General features: G+C 42.3%; 1 protein-coding gene across 4 annotated transcripts in view; it reads right to left on the reverse strand.

The window, feature by feature from the left end:
- TRAK1 (trafficking kinesin protein 1) overlaps positions 1 to 12963 on the reverse strand; it is a 123659-nt gene that overhangs the window by 95246 nt on the left and 15450 nt on the right. The window contains exon 1 of one of the 4 annotated variants that reach the window (XM_042889331.1): positions 2555 to 2685. The exons of 1 other annotated variant lie outside the window; for it this stretch is intronic. In XM_042889331.1, coding sequence (XP_042745265.1) covers positions 2555 to 2640 — 86 coding nt within the window. In that variant the 5' untranslated portion in view covers positions 2641 to 2685. Of the gene's footprint in view, positions 1 to 2554; positions 2686 to 12963 lie in introns of those variants that run through there. 2 more of the 4 variants (XM_042889332.1, XM_042889334.1) reach the window with 2 other exon arrangements.

Raw genomic sequence — 12963 nt, forward strand, 5'->3', positions numbered from 1 at the left:
CAGTTCTGTTTAAAAGATCACATTAAAATTTATTCAGCTCTCCTTCTAGTCTGCAGGTTTTGGTGCAGACCTACTCTGCTTTTATCCATGCCACCTTCACGCATCCAGAACCAGTCTCATTAAACAAAACCTCAAGCCCACTCACTGGGCAGTTTCTAATAGTACCTTCCATGCGGTTTCCTCTGCCTCCAGCCTTCCTACAGTCTGTTAATGATACATTCTGGGATGCAGTTCACCAGAAAATATTATTTCCACAATAGTCCACAGCATAGATGTAGATGTATCAAACTGCAACGACCAGAATACACTGAGGAGAGGATTTACGTCAAAATCTGTTGAAAATCTCTTATTTTAGCACAGAATAGCAGTGCAAGACAAGTGCTCTCCCATAAAGAAAACAAATTGTGAATGGCTGTGGGATGAATTAGAAGCCCCAAAGGAAGTACAGTCAGTGGAAAGGAACAGAAGGGTAGGTAAGTTAACTACACAGGGCAAACAGCAACTCTGAATTAACAATACCTAAACATTATCGGGAGCAAAACAGGAATTTACAAGAGGAAAGTGAGTCACATAAAAATGATCAGGTAAATCTGTCTGATGAATTCCATTCAATAACACCTTTTATTTAGTCTACTCCCTGTAGACAAGGGCTCCTAGGAGAATATATAGGTGCTCTTTGGTTGCTGTGCATTCCTATCTGAACTAGCAGGGACTGGGAAAGAGGAGCATAAAAGGAGCTAACAAGGAAGGCGTTATTTCTGCCTGATACAAACTGTCTCCAGCCAACTACAATTGCACTCCCATCATTTGCTAAGTCATATTACAGACGCTCAACTTGACAATTCTTCATTTCCTTCCCTTTGCTCTCCTGCAGATGCCTGAGATCAGCACTGAGATTTTGGGAGTGCTGGGGACTTGAAGCACTGCAGGTAATGCCAGTCGGCTGCATTTCTAAAAGGCTGGTAAATGTAAGGCTTTTGTTGAAGGAATTTCAACTTCCCTCAAGTCGGCCAATCGCAGAGAAAGGAACAGCACTAAAAGGCACTGTTCCAAAGCTGAAAAGCTCCCAGACATGCAAAGGCCCTTTAAATTGTTTTGGCACAGAGATAAAATGGGTTTTGTAACAAAGAACATGTGGAAAAAAAAAAAAAAGTTAAACTTAATTCCTGCCTTAACTCGACTAGAAGCAGTTGCCCATTTTTACAGATTCCTTCAGTATACCCATTCTTTCATCAAAGTTCAGACGGCCAAATTGTGGAGCAATAAAAAGAAACAGTGAATTATATATATTTTTTCCTCATTTATTACATTAAAATTTCACAGTAACTGTATTCAAAGTTCACAGTAACTATGAATGTTAGGGGGAAAAAAAATCTATTTTTCTCCACCTTCCAGTCACCAGAATGCAGGCACTTAACTGTCCAACAGCAATTAAGTTTTTCAGATCCATCAAGATTTAAGCCCTTTTTCTTAAAATAATAGAGCTCTATGAAAAATAATTGATAACTTTGAAATTCATGCAGTAATTTGTAACCATTTTGGTTTTTGGTTTTTTTCCTTTCTTCCTCTTTGAACGTTCTGGTTTCAAATTTAACTACAGACAAGAAAATCAAACTCAAATGAGCTTAATAAAATGATGCAAACCCCAGTACAGCACAGGTCACCTTGTGCTCTACTTCCATGTTAATACCAGAACAAAGTCCCAGCACACCAGCCAGACAAGGATTACTTTAATAATGAGGCTTGAAGTTACCAATGTATCTGTTAGCATATATAAATATATATGTAATATTATACACACACACACACACACACACACATTAACATGTTTACTGCCCTTCACTTCTGTTGCTGATTCTGGAATGTGACAAATAAATTATCCTGTAGATATACCAAATAACTGCAACTTCTTTGAAGCCCAAAGACTAAATTTGCACGGATTTATCTGCTGCCATCACAGCAATTGTTTAATAATAACAACATGACTTCAGATAACTGATGCCCAAAGCAGTTCCTTTCACGGTCTTTAAATCTTAAGTAACTCAAATTCCTACTGTTTTATTCTCAAAAAACAACAACAACAAAAACCACCAAAAACCTTAGTGTGACAGCATTTGAAGCAGAATGGCATTTTACTAGGACTAACAGACTCTGAAGTACAACTCCAATTTGGAGAAAAAGAATAAAAAGCAATGCTGGACCCCTCCAAGCACCCGTGAACTGTTGATGCCCTACTTTTGCATCCCAAAGCATAAGTCTTTCCTCCTTCCCCACAGTACAAAAGCTGTGTGTGACAGTACAACAGCAGCTCAGCGTTACTGGAGTAAGAGGCCAGGCATTGTTATCCAGCACAACAGCTGAAAAACAATATTCAGCTGAACTGCAGACTAAGGGAATCCGAAAAACACAAAAGCAGCACTTGCATGCTCTCTGTCTGAGTTGATTGAAAACATAGCTGGCAATGTTTCTGCACACACATTACACGCATACTACACTCAAAGTTGAGCTCAAACAGCATCAGAGAACTGCAACTCCACAGCAGCCACTGCTGTACCTGCTCTTGTGCCCTTTTTGCTCTTGATCATCTGCGTAGCGTTCCTCCTTTCCCGAGTCTGCTTTCCCACTCCAGAACTTCACCATTTGGCCAGCACACTTGCTTTAACTGCCGGTTCTATTTGCGTTTTCCCCACATGAGGAGTTCTTGATGCTGTAAGGTCATTTGAATGCTATTGTAACTTTGGCTCCCGCACAAGTTTCCTCGCCCTCTCTTGGCTGAGCAGTTACACGAACTACCAAACTGAGTCAAAGAGAAAGGCTCAGACTGCTCCTCTCTGCAGTCTGCTGCACTGGAACTGTGATCTTCACAATATCTACGTTCTTAATCATGTCCTAAATTTCTAGTTTCAGCACACAGTAGTGCAGACAGCTGTATGCCAAACACCCGCTGAACAGAACTGAGGTTAGCAGTCTTCTCCTTATAAACATCAGAAGCAAAAATCAAGGCAATGTATACCATCACAAACACACCACAAAAAGTTTCCAGAGTCTTCACAGAGGCGGTAACATTTAACTACAGAATAAAATCAAGTAACACTTTAAAACTGCACACACTTCAACAAAGGTTTCTGCTGCAAGTCCAGACACACCAATGGACCGATGGAGCCATGAGCTCATCTGGCAGTCACACAAGTACTCCCACAAAGCAAGCCCTGGTGTTCAGCATTTATGCTCCAAAGGACAGGGAAACACAAGTCCTGTCCCTCTTGAAATGCCATCTGTATATAATGCGTGAGCAGTCCCACAGCGAGTTCTGAGTTGTAAGAATTTGGAAATAACTGCTTTGTAGTTTTCTCCAGGAATGACAAATTTAACTGGGTACAACACGGATCACAACCACTCACCTCAGCCCACCTCCTGTCTGCTCACACCCAGGACAAGTTTGCAGCCATGTCTAGCAGCAGTGCTCTTGGTGGCCTGGTCCAGCTCTCTGCTTCTAAACAAAGGATGCATAAACTTGGCGGTCCAAGGGGAAGTCCACACAAGTAACAAACATTTGAATCACTGTAGCTATGGAATGCAACTCCCTCCCAGCATAGTCCAGTTTTAAGCATTTCTCAACTGCGCCTGCTTATTATGGTTCTCTCCCCCATCTTGTCTCACTATCCACATTTTTGGTAAAATTCAGCTGTAATTATTCAAAAAGGCTCACACTTACACCGATGGTTATTTACAGTGCTTCCTATGACAACAGCCTTTGAATGCCGACTATGCAACTTCAATTTTAAAAAACATCCTCATTTCACACTGTCTTCTTACCATATCAATCCCTTGCACTCACGCATGTTTTTCAGGCTGATCTACAATCATTCCATTATTCTTCAGTCAAAGACTGAGCATAACCACGTGCCTGGACAAAGTCCAGCCTTTAAGATAGGAAAGCCATTGCTTACTTCGTCAGCAGAGCTGCTGATATTCCCAGTGCCTTCTCACACCACTGCTTCCTGCTTCATGACAGCCCTGACTCATGCAGCTTTACTGAAGTGCAAGGGCTGTTACAAGCATCAGGCTGTCGTTACAGGAGACTGAAATCCACCATATGGTGAATGGTAGATTTCATCAGGTAATTTAGATTTGCAAACATAACTTTGTTCTCCTGAGCATTTCTATGCATCGTCATAAGCTTGAAGGCAAATCCCTGAAATAGGAGAAATAAAATTCAAGCCAAATAGGGAAGCAATGAGGTTTAAAGTCATCACGAGTGAAAGTATTTCATGCAGCTGTTTCAAGTTTCAAAGAAGACATCTTCCTATCTCCATTTGTATACAGCAATATAAAAATGCAGCACTTCAGTGCTCAGGGAATGGGGGGGGAGGGAAACACTTCTTTCTTTAAGGCTTACATTTAAGAGAAACAATGTTTTTCTTTCTATCTTCATGCAAAACGAAGAAAAAAGATTTCCTGTTCATACCTTTCGCACACAAGCTCGGATTTCCACATTTCCCTGAAAACCCAGCAGATAAAATAACTAATGAAAAGCCATTTTTTTATTCCCATTCATTTTGCAGTTATGAAACCTTTTTCTGGGAATAAGGATTTTTCCAACCAGTGCTTTTCTTTTTCCTTCCAGTTTTCCAGCACGTGCATGTAATTGCCATCTTCCATCTGTCTTGCCCATGCATCTTTAACAGCATGAAGATTTGCTGACACTATCATCACGAATGAACAGACAATAAGGCCATTTATCCCTTGTCAGACTGTCACATTGTTAAATATTCAGTAGGATAAATTAGAATTTAACTCTACGACTGACTGTCTAACAAATCCAAGCAACTTACAGAAGCTTCAGTATTTGGAAGAGTTCATTCTGAAATACAATTCCTTGCTTCCTATGTACTCTGAGCAGCTCCATGCACAAGAAGTGCTTGTGCAACTGTGGATGTGAACTGCCAGAACTGTACACCTCATATCATAAAGACAATCTGTTCCATTCATCTTTAAATGATTCATTTGTTGTCCCTTGCCTACCCACAGTACATTTTGCCACCACAGTAGAAACAATCCAGGACTGCATGACCTACACTCACTGCATATTCTCAGGACTGCTTTCACTGGTTTATTCAAATATCTCTGCAGTGACCAAATCTATTCTCTGGCACATGGATTTTTTCACAGTCCATTTGCAATGCAAAAAAGGAAAAAAGAAAAAAGAAAAAAATAATCCAATCTTCCTAAAAAGCCCTACATGCAAAGCACAAGCTTTTCTGATTTCCTGTACCTGCAGCGTACTTCAACTCAACCTTTCTAAACTGTTTCCTTTGGTAAGTTTTAGTATAACTTAGAGCACTGTTTCAGCACACCACCAGGGCAGCGAGGAAGCAAAAGGTCCTTGACTTTTGAAAATAACCTAAGGAGAGGTTGAAGAAGGTGGTATCTTGTCAGTGCTAACAACAACTGGTGCCACAATTACTAATGCAATGTAACTTTGATATCTTCTATGTCCTGTTATTAGATATGGTGGATATGAAGATCCAAACAGAACAGATGTGGCAAGAAAGCTTACAGATAGAGCAATGCATCATTTTCCAAAGAATATCCCCTACACAGCCATTTCACACCCACACAAGCAAATATGAGTTCAATGCAGCGTCTCTGAAAGCTCTCTATGTAGGCAGGATCAATTATTATTCAGAGTTAGAACAATTAGAATGTTTACCAGCTTCTGCAATCCCCAGGCATAGTCAGTAAACAGATTCTCTGAGCAGGCTGGCAGAGCAGCAGACTGCCTTAGCACCAGAAGTATGAAGTGAGTGATACGCTACTGTAAGAAAGTCAGAAGCCATAATGCAGGCCATGTTGGGGATGCTTTTAGAAAGATCTTACAAAAAATAGCAGTGAGCACTGTAAACAGTTACAGGAACTGCTTCCACTTTCCTACTCTTCTCTAATGTACCTTTGCGGTCCAGTAGTAAATAAGTTCAAGCTTTTCAAGGCCAAAAATAAGAACAAAATCAAAGCTACTTGTTCCTGAAATAGCCTTTTTCTACCATCAACACCACAAGGGAAAAAGCACCCAGACCTTTTGCCAATCTGCATAATAGGGACAGACACAGTGGGGCCAGAAGCAGAGCACCACAAATCACAAAACATCACTCCATGCTCCATCTGGTATGACATCCCCATGACGCACCCCACTTCACCTCCACCACCAAGGCACAAGAGACACCCCACAACCCCATCCACCCATTTCACACAGCAGCAGGGAAGTTCTACTGGGGACTGAGAACAACCCAATGAAACCCTGGCACCTCACACCCCCCCCAACTCTTTCTGTGCACACAGCAACTCACTGCACCTCCACAAGTTGCACAAGCCACCAGTGGCTGTGAGCATGTCTCCACATGACACCAGCCCATGTAAACAAGTGGTTCCCAGCTTGAATCAACTGCTGTGGCTCATTCTTATCTGATGATGGAAAGAACATGTTTTTCCAGAGTGTGCATCAGTCGTTTTACTTTGGATTATTTTATACATAGATTGTGTGACATACACACGCATGATCAAAAAACGTTAAGTCTACATCTAAAAAGGAACCTTACCATTCTTATTAATGTAAAAGGACTGATACAAAGGTGAAGCAAGGCTGCCTATTCAGAGTAACTAAATGAAAACAGCTCTTAAGGAAAAATGAAAAGACAAAACCAATGATTATTGGAAAACTCAGCACATGTTTGCTAGGCTTTGAACAATTCCCAGGGCAGGGACATGCAGGGATCTGTGTTCCCTGGCTGGAGAGTACAGATCAAGTCATGCACAGACTGCCTGAGGGAAGAGGCAGCAGCTGCAGCCGGCTGCATCAGACATCTGCCCCCATCCTCACGGGAGCCTGCTGTTCCATATGGCAAACAGGTACCAGAGACTGAGAGGCTTTTCTTATGAAGCCAGTTTGAGGGATAAAAGAAAGCACAAGCAGACTAGGATTGAAAGCTGTTTCTAAAACGAGAACTGGCTTGGTGTCATTCTGATTACGCTAAAAGCCCCCAAAACAGTTTCAGGAGGTGGCTGGTAAAAAAGCAGAACATGCACATTGTCCCTCTCACAGCCTCACATTCCTTCTGCCTCTGTTCTTTTTCAGTAATTCTTACCATTACTTAAGCCAGAATATTTCAGAATAGGCATCAGAATAAGAGCCAAGGTAAATTGTCTGTATGTATGTTTTTACCTTTCGTTCCATGAAGAAAGTCAAAATCAGTACACTTACGGGGAGAAGATAACTTCTATAAGCATTTTACTTTTATTTCAACACCACTGAGGGCAATTCCAACAAGCTCCTTCTTGCTTCTGGGCAGCACAGCCCTTCACTCAGCTTGCACCCATCAACCCAAAACATCGAGCTTGTCTTTTTATTCTTAAATGTTGCAGCTTTACCATCATGACTCTAATACTGGGTTTACACATCAGTCTGAAGCAAACCAAGTGTCCAGCCCTGCCCTCAGTCACATCCTGGCGATTCCAGTTAGTATAGACATGCTACCTTGGATTTACACAGCAGCAACAGTACAACACAGCAGAATACAGAACTCAAAGCTTTACCAACTGAAAGGCTATTGAAATGAATGTTTTGGCTAACTGCTTAAGTCCAAATGTTTCAATTGGTTGGAATAAATACAAGGCCCCCACCAAGGAAACTAGCCCTATCAGTGAGGCAAGCTGTGCTAAATTACTTAGACTACAACAATCCTATCTAACCATGCATACTCTCAAAACATCTACCTTCTCCATTTGGCAAACCAGCGTCGTATTCAGACACGGCACCATTTAATTATGAACCAGATTGTGAGAAGAGAATAGGACAGTTAACTTACTGCTGTTTAATGAGCACGCTCTTGTTAGTCATGAATACATTCACTGTACTCATTAAATCAGGAGGCAGTGAAGTCCTAAATACATCATTAAAAGGATCCAGGAATGCTGCTGCTTTGTTCAGCATGACTACAGCCTCTGCTTGGCAGTTGGAAAGCGGGCAAAATATGTAAGCCCCTTCTGTGAGGCCAGCAGATCTCATTTTAACCTAGGAGGAGGGAGAGAGCAAGAGATCTGCTTCTCCCAAGACTCACTCATTCAGTATTAAATTTATCTTCTTATTGCTGACCTGAAGCAAGAACATGGTCTGTACAGCAAGATATCTCAACAAAGAAGTGTCAGCCTTAAAGAAATTAAATTAATAATAATAAATCTCAGCCGCCTTCAATACCCCCAAGGAGAAGGAATATGTATTAACTTATCAATCTGCCAGTTAACTAAATTAGCCTTCCGTGACTAAATACACACACACACCAAAAGGTTTTTCCTATGCTATTTACAATGTATTGATAAAGGCTGAAGAGGAAGAGAAATTGGCCAGCAGAATCCCATACATTCTCCCAGAAGAGATTTAGCATATGTGCCCAGTGAGAGGACGAGACTTCATCTGTGAAAGGTTGATCCATCTTCCCAGGAAGATGCACACTCACATTAGAATCTTCATATTTAAAGCATTATACATTTACAGACAAGTTAGAATGTAACTGGCAGCTGTTTAGCTTGGATTAATTGCAGAAGCATCCTCTGCCAGAAGACCTAACTGCTGCACCACTGGAGCTGCACAGAGCCCAGAATGTAGGGTTTAGCAGGGATGACTTCATCTAAAACATCTTTGGAGAGTAGAAGGATGAAAGAGGAAACGTGCTTCTGAAACTTCTAGAGTTTGCTATAAGCAAATCCTTTTCTCCTGGCCCTCTTACCTCACATGGAGGGAACTGCATAGGCTGCTGAAGTTCAGAACACGGCAGGGTGGGGATGGGGCTCTGTCTTGGGCTTCATACTCTCAGTGCAAGACTTGAGCACTTTAATCCAAGCAATTATTTCCCAGTCAGAAAGTTGTCGATAATGTAAGAGGATACATAAATACTGGATTCCAGTCAAACAAGGACTAACTCCCAACAAAGAACTGCTTTCAAGTACAGTAATCCCAAGCACATTTAGCAGGGCCTCCTCCCATTGTGCAGACCTGACAGCACATCCCTTCCCTGGGAAGACATGTTCTAACCAGTTGTGTTAGCACACTGTGACTGCACTTGCTCCAGGCCTTCAGAATAAGCCCCTGCAGATCAAGATCCTGATTTTCTCTGTTTTGCCAGCAAAATTTTCAGGAAAAAAAAAAAATCCTCCTGATTAAGCAGTCAGGCTTAATGCAATATGCCATGACTAATCCTCTTAAATTTCCTCTGAGTCCTGCATTATAATCTCACTAACACCAGAGGCACTGTTCTTTTCACAGGAGCTACGTGGCTGGGTGGACGGCCACAGTCTTACTCAACAAGAAGCTGATTCCTCCCTGCTACCAATCCAAGCAATCAGCCCCCAGGCTGCAGCACAGAGCAGCTTACTTTGGGTGCAGTCATACAGCAGCGCTCTCAAATGACAAGAGCATAAGCTGCAGAGCCACACTCCTCCATCTGAACAACTGAAGACTTCTGGGGTCACATCCCCCACAGATCCCACTGAAAAAAAAACAGAGATTTTGTTCTTCAGGCTGTTCCCACAGTTCAGTGGGAAAGAACTACCAGTGGTTTAAAACATCACTACTAGAAATTAAGAAGTCTAACTGTTTGGGGACAGGAGGGATCGGGCAGGAATCACATTCAGGCAAGAACTAGAGATGAACCTGTTGCCAGAAATGTACATATACAAATGGTCCTAGCACTGGCCCTAGCCCAGTTCACTGTCTTAAAGAAGAAAAAGAAAAAAACTAGGTTTGCATCATTGTTTTTTATCAGATAAAAGATAGAAAATGAGTATTCAGATATTCAGATCAACTGAATGATCTGTACCTGCAACAACCAGAAAGGAACGTGCCTACCAAAAACACATGGAAAAAAACATGTGAGCCTCAACAAGAATTCCAAGTTACATCATTGAGTACTATTGTTTGTAATCATACAAAAAAAAAATATCTCTGTATGAGAGAATTCTGATTTGAGATAGGATATATAAGACATACAAAGAGAAGAAAACAAGATTTCATGATTAACACAGGACACCACTGAGCTGTTTCAGCTCAAAAATACCCACAAACTCTAATGATAAAAAGGAAAAGATGATGCTGGGGAACTCTCTAAACATACACTGTCATGCTTAGTAACAACGTGCTTACAGGGTCAAAGCAATCCATAATACTAAAAACAGAGGGACATAGTTGTTACCTATGAGAAAATATTGGCATTCTTCATTTTCATGTATCGTCATTTTGCCATTTAATCAGCCTATCTCTTTGATAGATACCTTCCTTTTGCACTCTCTACAACACCAACTGCATCAGAAATCCATACAATGCTAGGCAGCCTGGGACTTGTATTCCCAGGGTTTTTAAACTGTTTAACTGGCTTCCAGAGGGGACAAATGAAACAAGACATGCATATTGTTTTCCTACCACACACAAACACAGCATATAGCAATCAGGGAAACGTTTGTATCACTGTAACAGCAGTTCTGTATACATATTTTAATCACAACATTGTTAATACCTCTTTCCCTGTACACATTACATTTCATCTTACATCTTATCACGTATGCATAATAGAAAATGCAACACAACAATGGCCCCCACCTAAACAGGAGAACCAAAGGAAAGAAAAACAAACACAAGTGGTAGATCATGCACACCTAAGAACTTGAGTCCTGGCTAGTCCCCTGAGTCATACTCTCCAAACACAGCACTTGTATTTATTTTCATAGGATCACTTTTTTCATTCCTCTGCTTCAAACACTTCAAACTATTTTTGATACATGCAAGTTAATGTAAAATATCTTGCTCGGCGGCATGGGAAGAAAATCTGTTTGTTGCATGGAAAAACAATTAGTCGGATGTTTCTTTTTCCATGTATTCCACTGCACCTCATTTGGAGACTGGAATAGAGCCTAGGAACATCTGCCACAGACTTTAAAACCCCTAATAATAGCACAGCTGGTGTCCCCAGTCTAATGACCTCAGCACAGACTCATGTGACATTCCTGACACTGCCCCCAGCCCAGCCTGAGCCCAGAAATGCCCCACAGTTGGACACCTTCATTCATTCTCAACTCAATTTGCATTTCACAGATGAACTCAGAAAGCAAACTCAAATGCTTACGTTTCAAGTAGCTTAACAACAGCCACCATTTCCATCGGATTTTCCCATGATCCTTTCATTATGCTCCAGTTTGACAGAGCACTTCGTATTGCAGAAAATGAAGCTACTCAAGATAACAACTGCAATCTCAGTGATGTAGGGTGAGAAACAAAATGCTTTAATTGCACCTAACTGTATTACAGAGCCGTTATCTGTTCCATCCACTCTTAAACTCATTGACTGCCCTCTGTTCCTGTACATTTAGTTAACTTCAAAACCAATATTTCTAACTGCCTTCTTTTAAGGATGTTCAAAAGCTGTTTTACAGAGGATAAAAGCTGTATTACAAAGAAGAAAAATTCTTACAGAAAGGAACTCAGGAAACTGAACTCCATTTTAGCTCACACCAAGCCAGCAGTGGACATTAATAGGCATTTATCATGTAGATGCTATAAGGAACAATCTGAGGATTGCTACTGCCAAAGGGTGCAGCTAGCAAATAATATGCAGGGCTTGAAGGTGGGAACAAAGAAAGCAATTTCTTGCTGGGGGTGGGGTGCCTGCTACATGCATTACACTTCTATCCACCGTATGTCCTTGTTACTCTTTCATATACACAGATGTTGGTAGATTCCTGCAGTCAACAGGCATGTGTTCAGTTTATTAATTAATGCAATGTGTGCAGGTCCACCCGTGAAAGGGTAACCTGACATATTAACTGACCACCTCTACAAAGCACCAAGAGGAGCGCAAGCATTCTGCAGACCAGTTCAGTCTTTGGGCAAGTACAAGGGAGTGCTGCCTGAGCAACTGAACGTCCCAAGCTGGAAGAGACTCACAAGGATCATTGAGTCCAAGTCCTGACTCCACACAGCACCACCCAAAATTCAAACACTGTGCCTGAGAGCACTGTTCAAATGCTTTATTGTACTCCAGCACTTGAGGCCATGCCCAGCATCCTATGGTACAGAACCTTCCCCTAACCCCCATCTGACCTACAGAGCAGCCTCTGAAAGAGCTGACGCGGCAGAGCACCACCTGGGTATGCAGCTACTGCCTTGTGGAAGCCATGCTATTGAAATCATGGAGCATATGCAAGAAATGCAGACAACATTGGGAAGACATTGTCATTTTCTTTTGTTAATGTTGCTTGGAAAACAGATTTCCCATCTACAGAACAGGGCAGGGCAAAGACTGGCTCACAGAAGTGCCTCCATGTGAGAACTTCCATCAAACCGAGACAAGAAAAGTTAAAATTGAGACGTATGAATCAGAAAGGTCTTCTGTTTCTGAGCCAGAGAAGCTGGTTGAGTCCTTGAGGCTCCCCTTGTCCTCATCCTCCAGCACAGGATGAAAAGAAACAATTTGGGACTCTGCTCTAGCATAGATAAAGGAAGAAAAGGATTTGCTAGATTCTTCTGATGGCGAACAAACCAAATGTTTCCGTCACATTTCTTTTGCAGAGAGCAAACCCAGCATCTCAAGCCGCCATCCACGCCAGCGCTGCTGCAATCCTGCCAGACCTGCTGCAGCAGCGCACAGAGAAACGTGCCAGCCTCTGGCCCCCTCCCTCGGCTGCTGCCTCTGCTCCTCCACCTCACACAAGTCCCAAATTTACACCTGGCCCAGCACAGCAGGAGCTTCCCCGGCACCCACAGGCAGCAGAGCGGCAGCTCCTCAGGCCCTCCTCACCTCATCCCTCGCAGCAGCCGTGCAGGGCAGCCCCATCCTGCCCCAATGGCACCTGCAGCTCTCACCGGGCACAGGCAGGGGACGGGCCGGCACCCAGGTGGGACCCACTGCAGGCAGCGGGGAT

Source organism: Lagopus leucura, unplaced genomic scaffold, assembly GCF_019238085.1.
Source record: "Lagopus leucura isolate 7727_CA_CO unplaced genomic scaffold, USGS_WTPT01 Super-Scaffold_100157, whole genome shotgun sequence".
NCBI lineage: Eukaryota > Metazoa > Chordata > Aves > Galliformes > Phasianidae > Lagopus > Lagopus leucura.